General features: G+C 47.7%; 1 protein-coding gene across 1 annotated transcript in view; it reads right to left on the bottom strand.

Annotated features, from left to right (window-relative positions):
- The window catches only part of pex5lb (peroxisomal biogenesis factor 5-like b), a 26,685-nt gene that overhangs the window by 11,085 nt on the left and 10,600 nt on the right, over window positions 1–5,000 (bottom strand). Inside the window, 3 exon segments of the mRNA XM_065953342.1 lie at window positions 134–232; window positions 1,151–1,238; window positions 4,690–4,807. Coding sequence (XP_065809414.1) covers window positions 134–232; window positions 1,151–1,238; window positions 4,690–4,807 — 305 coding nt within the window.

The following is a 5,000-nucleotide window of genomic DNA, read 5'->3' as shown; positions in this document are numbered from 1 at the left end:
GGTCTGACAAAGGACAAGACTTGAAATAAGGACTTTAGACTTTTGTTTTTTTGTTTCCTGTAAAGTCAGGACATTTCTGTACAGAGGACCTTAGTCACAGGGTGTGTGTGTGTGTGTGTGTGTGTGTGTGTACCTCTACAGCTGCCTTGGCTCTGACAAACTCGTCCTCCAGAGACTCCTTTCTGGCCAGCAGGGAGCGAGTCCGTCTGCGCTGCCTGGACACCCCACAGTCCTGAAAGCACACACACACACACACACACACACACACACACACACACACACACACACACACACACACACACACACACACACACACACACACACACACACACACACACACACACACACACACACACACACACGAAGGTCAGGCAGCAGCTGTCGGTGTGACAGAAAAGACAAACTAACAGACTCCAACAAAGAACAGAGTCAAAGTTTAATTTAAAGAGACATTAAAACAGCTGAAGTGACCTCTGAGGAAACCTTCCTTTGTCCCACGCTCCCTGAACTACACGCTGTGTTTGGTGGGTTTGATTCTAGGGGCTTGAATACATGATGCTCTGCAGCACAAGGTGTGTTTATATGGGGGAGAAAAGTGCTGGCTGTGCGCTCTGCTGTCCTTGGATGAAGTGTTGTGTTCTGAGAATTTTTTTTTTACATGAAAATATGAAGCTACGAGCTAACGTAGCTAACATTAGCATGCTAACACAACAATGCAGCACACAGGTGACTGCAGCTCCAGCAAAGGACAATTTTGTCCGCCGCTTGCGCTTAACTGTCGTGCGAACTCAGTGTAGAGGGGAGTTGGAGGGTTGTCCCTGGAGGAGAGCGGGGGCTTCAGTATGGAGGAGGCGTGGCCTAATCTTAGCGGCTGTGAACGCTCTCTTCACATCGGAAGCAACTGAGATCTCCATGTAGACACCACCCTAAGGTTGTCAAACTCTTAAATACTTTTTTGATCCCACGTCTTTTAAACAATAAAATCTGTTATTTTAATGATAGAGAGAAAATAAAAAATCTAGGCACAAACTCCTGCACCCCGTCTCAATTGCACAAAAACGTGGGCAAGTTTCGGTGCGATATCAAAACAAGAACCTTAAAAATCAGGACGGTGACTACACTCCTGCAGTATTAAGTTTGATCAGCTTACCTGTGAAGAGGAAATGAAGTCGAGGTCATCGAAGCTGTGGATGTCGAAGGAGTTCTTATTCAGAGGGTCAGTTTTAAAGTCTGCAGACCTGAAGGAACAAAATACAAACATGGTGTCAGGGTGATATTAAATTAGGGACCCGGATCCAACTACGCTTGTCCCTGAAGTCCAGTTCATTTGATCAATGTGAACACAAACGTACTGGACTCAGGTACAGAGCCCGAACCCGCTTGAAGAGGTGATGGTCTTTAGTTATCAGGCCTGCTCGTGGTACAGTCTCTAAATGTACTATGGGAGGTAGAGCCTTCAGTTATCAGGCCTGCTCGTGGTACAGTCTCTAAATGTACTATGGGAGGTAGAGCCTTCAGTTATCAGGCCTGCTCGTGGTACAGTCTCTAAATGTACTATGGGAGGTAGAGCCTTCAGTTATCAGGCCTGCTCGTGGTACAGTCTCTAAATGTACTATGGGAGGTAGAGCCTTCAGTTATCAGACCTGCTCGTGGTACCTACAGTCTCTAAATGTACTATGGGAGGTAGAGCCTTCAGTTATCAGGCCTGCTCGTGGTACAGTCTCTAAATGTACTATGGGAGGTAGAGCCTTCAGTTATCAGGCCTGCTCGTGGTACCTACGGTCTCTAAATGTACGATGGGAGGTAGAGCCTTCAGTTATCAGGCCTGCTCGTGGTACAGTCTCTAAATGTACTATGGGAGGTAGAGCCTTCAGTTATCAGGCCTGCTCGTGCTACCTACGGTCTCTAAATGTACTATTGGAGGTAGAGCCTTCAATTATCAGGCCTGCTCGTGGTACAGTCTCTAAATATACTATGGGAGGTAGAGCCTTCAGTTATCAGGCCTGCTCGTGGTACAGTCTCTAAATGTACTATGGGAGGTAGAGCCTTCAGTTATCAGGCCTGCTCGTGCTACCTACGGTCTCTAAATGTACTATTGGAGGTAGAGCCTTCAATTATCAGGCCTGCTCGTGGTACAGTCTCTAAATATACTATGGGAGGTAGAGCCTTCAGTTATCAGGCCTGCTCGTGGTACAGTCTCTAAATGTACTATGGGAGGTAGAGCCTTCAGTTATCAGGCCTGCTCGTGGTACCTACAGTCTCTAAATGTACTATGGGAGGTAGAGCCTTCAGTTATCAGGCCTGCTCGTGGTACAGTCTCTAAATGTACTATGGGAGGTAGAGCCTTCAGTTATCAGGCCTGCTCGTGGTACCTACAGTCTCTAAATGTACCATGGGAGGTAGAGCCTTCAGTTATCAGGCCTGTTTGTGGTACCTACAGTCTCTAAATGTACTATGGGAGGTAGAGCCTTCAGTTATCAGGTCTGCTCGTGGTACCTACAGTCTCTAAATGTACTATGGGAGGTAGAGCCTTCAGTTATCAGGCCTGCTCGTTGTACAGTCTCTAAATGTACTATGGGAGGTAGAGCCTTCAGTTATCAGGCCTGCTCGTGGTACGGTCTCTAAATGTACTATGGGAGGTAGAGCCTTCAGTTATCAGACCTGCTCGTGGTACGGTCTCTAAATGTACTATGGGAGGTAGAGCCTTCAGTTATCAGGCCTGCTCGTGGTACCTACGGTCTCTAAATGTACTATGGGAGGTAGAGCCTTTAGTTATCAGGCCTGCTCGTGGTACCTACGGTCTCTAAATGTACCATGGGAGGTAGAGCCTTCAGTTATCAGACCTGCTCGTGGTACAGTCTCTAAATGTACTATGGGAGGTAGAGCCTTCAGTTATCAGACCTGCTCGTGGTACCTACGGTCTCTAAATGTACTATGGGAGGTAGAGCCTTCTGTTATCAGGCCTGCTCGTGGTACCTACGGTCTCTAAATGTACTATGGGAGGTAGAGCCTTCAGTTATCAGGCCTGCTCGTGGTACAGTCTCTAAATGTACTATGGGAGGTAGAGCCTTCAGTTATCAGGCCTGCTCGTGGTACCTACAGTCTCTAAATGTACTATGGGAGGTAGAGCCTTCAGTTAGCAGGCCTGCTCGTGGTACCTACAGTCTCTAAATGTACTATGGGAGGTAGAGCCTTCAGTTATCAGGCCTGCTCGTGGTACCTACAGTCTCTAAATGTACTATGGGAGGTAGAGCCTTCAGTTAGCAGGCCTGCTCGTGGTACAGTCTCTAAATGTACTATGGGAGGTAGAGCCTTCAGTTATCAGGCCTGCTCGTGGTACCTATGGTCTCTAAATGTACTATGGGAGGTAGAGCCTTTAGTTATCAGGCCTGCTCGTGGTACCTACGGTCTCTAAATGTACCATGGGAGGTAGAGCCTTCAGTTATCAGACCTGCTCGTGGTACAGTCTCTAAATGTACTATGGGAGGTAGAGCCTTCAGTTATCAGGCCTGCTCGTGGTACCTACGGTCTCTAAATGTACTATGGGAGGTAGAGCCTTCAGTTATCAGACCTGCTCGTGGTACCTACGGTCTCTAAATGTACTATGGGAGGTAGAGCCTTCTGTTATCAGGCCTGCTCGTGGTACCTACAGTCTCTAAATGTACTATGGGAGGTAGAGCCTTCAGTTATCAGGTCTGCTCTTGGTACCTACAGTCTCTAAATGTACTATGGGAGGTAGAGCCTTCAGTTATCAGACCTGCTCGTGGTACGGTCTCTAAATGTACTATGGGAGGTAGAGCCTTCAGTTATCAGGCCTGCTCGTGGTACAAGTCTCTAAATGTACTATGGGAGGTAGAGCCTTCAGTTATCAGGCCTGCTCGTGGTACAGTCTCTAAATGTACTATGGGAGGTAATGCCTTCAGTTATCAGGCCTGCTCGTGGTACCTACAGTCTCTAAATGTACTATGGGAGGTAGAGCCTTCAGTTATCAGACCTGCTCGTGGTACCTACGGTCTCTAAATGTACTATGGGAGGTAGAGCCTTCAGTTATCAGGCCTGCTCGTGGTACAGTCTCTAAATGTACTATGGGAGGTAGAGCCTTCAGTTATCAGGCCTGCTCGTGGTACCTACAGTCTCTAAATGTACTATGGGAGGTAGAGCCTTCAGTTAGCAGGCCTGCTCGTGGTACCTACAGTCTCTAAATGTACTATGGGAGGTAGAGCCTTCAGTTATCAGGCCTGCTCGTGGTACCTATGGTCTCTAAATGTACTATGGGAGGTAGAGCCTTCAGTTATCAGGCCTGCTCGTGGTACAGTCTCTACATGTACTATGGGAGGTAGAGCCTTCAGTTATCAGGCCTGCTCGTGGTACCTACAGTCTCTAAATGTACTATGGGAGGTAGAGCCTTCAGTTATCAGGCCTGCTCGTGGTACCTACAGTCTCTAAATGTACTATGGGAGGTAGAGCCTTCAGTTATCAGGCCTGCTCGTGGTACAGTCTCTAAATGTACTATAGGAGGTAGAGCCTTCAGTTATCAGGCCTGCTCGTGGTACCTATGGTCTCTAAATGTACTATGGGAGGTAGAGCCTTCAGTTATTAGTTAAATATGCGTCTTGTACTGAACGTTACAGTAGCAGTTTTCGCCCTTACTGATCCTCTGTTCACGCTCAGTCTGAAGCTGATATTTACCACAGCAGTTCGCTGGAGGAGTGGTGGGAGGTGCATCTCTTCTCGTACCTCCTGCGTCCTCCGTCCTCCATGTCCAGGTTCACATCGTCCCATTTGTCTAGTGGAGACGACAGACTGACTGCAAACACACAACGACAACACCATGTCACTGAAGAACGGATCGGAGGCTAACTGATGCTAACTTGCTGTGAATTGTCAGGTTTCACAGATTCAGCTGTGTGCCTGAATGTGTGTGTGTGTGTGTGTGTGTGTGTGTGTGTGTGTGTGTGTGTGTGTGTGTGTGTGTGTGTGTGTGTGTGTTTGGAGGACAC

The sequence above is a fragment of the Labrus bergylta genome, chromosome 4 (genome assembly GCF_963930695.1).
Source record: "Labrus bergylta chromosome 4, fLabBer1.1, whole genome shotgun sequence".
NCBI lineage: Eukaryota > Metazoa > Chordata > Actinopteri > Labriformes > Labridae > Labrus > Labrus bergylta.
This window is presented reverse-complemented; position numbering and strand designations above follow the sequence as displayed.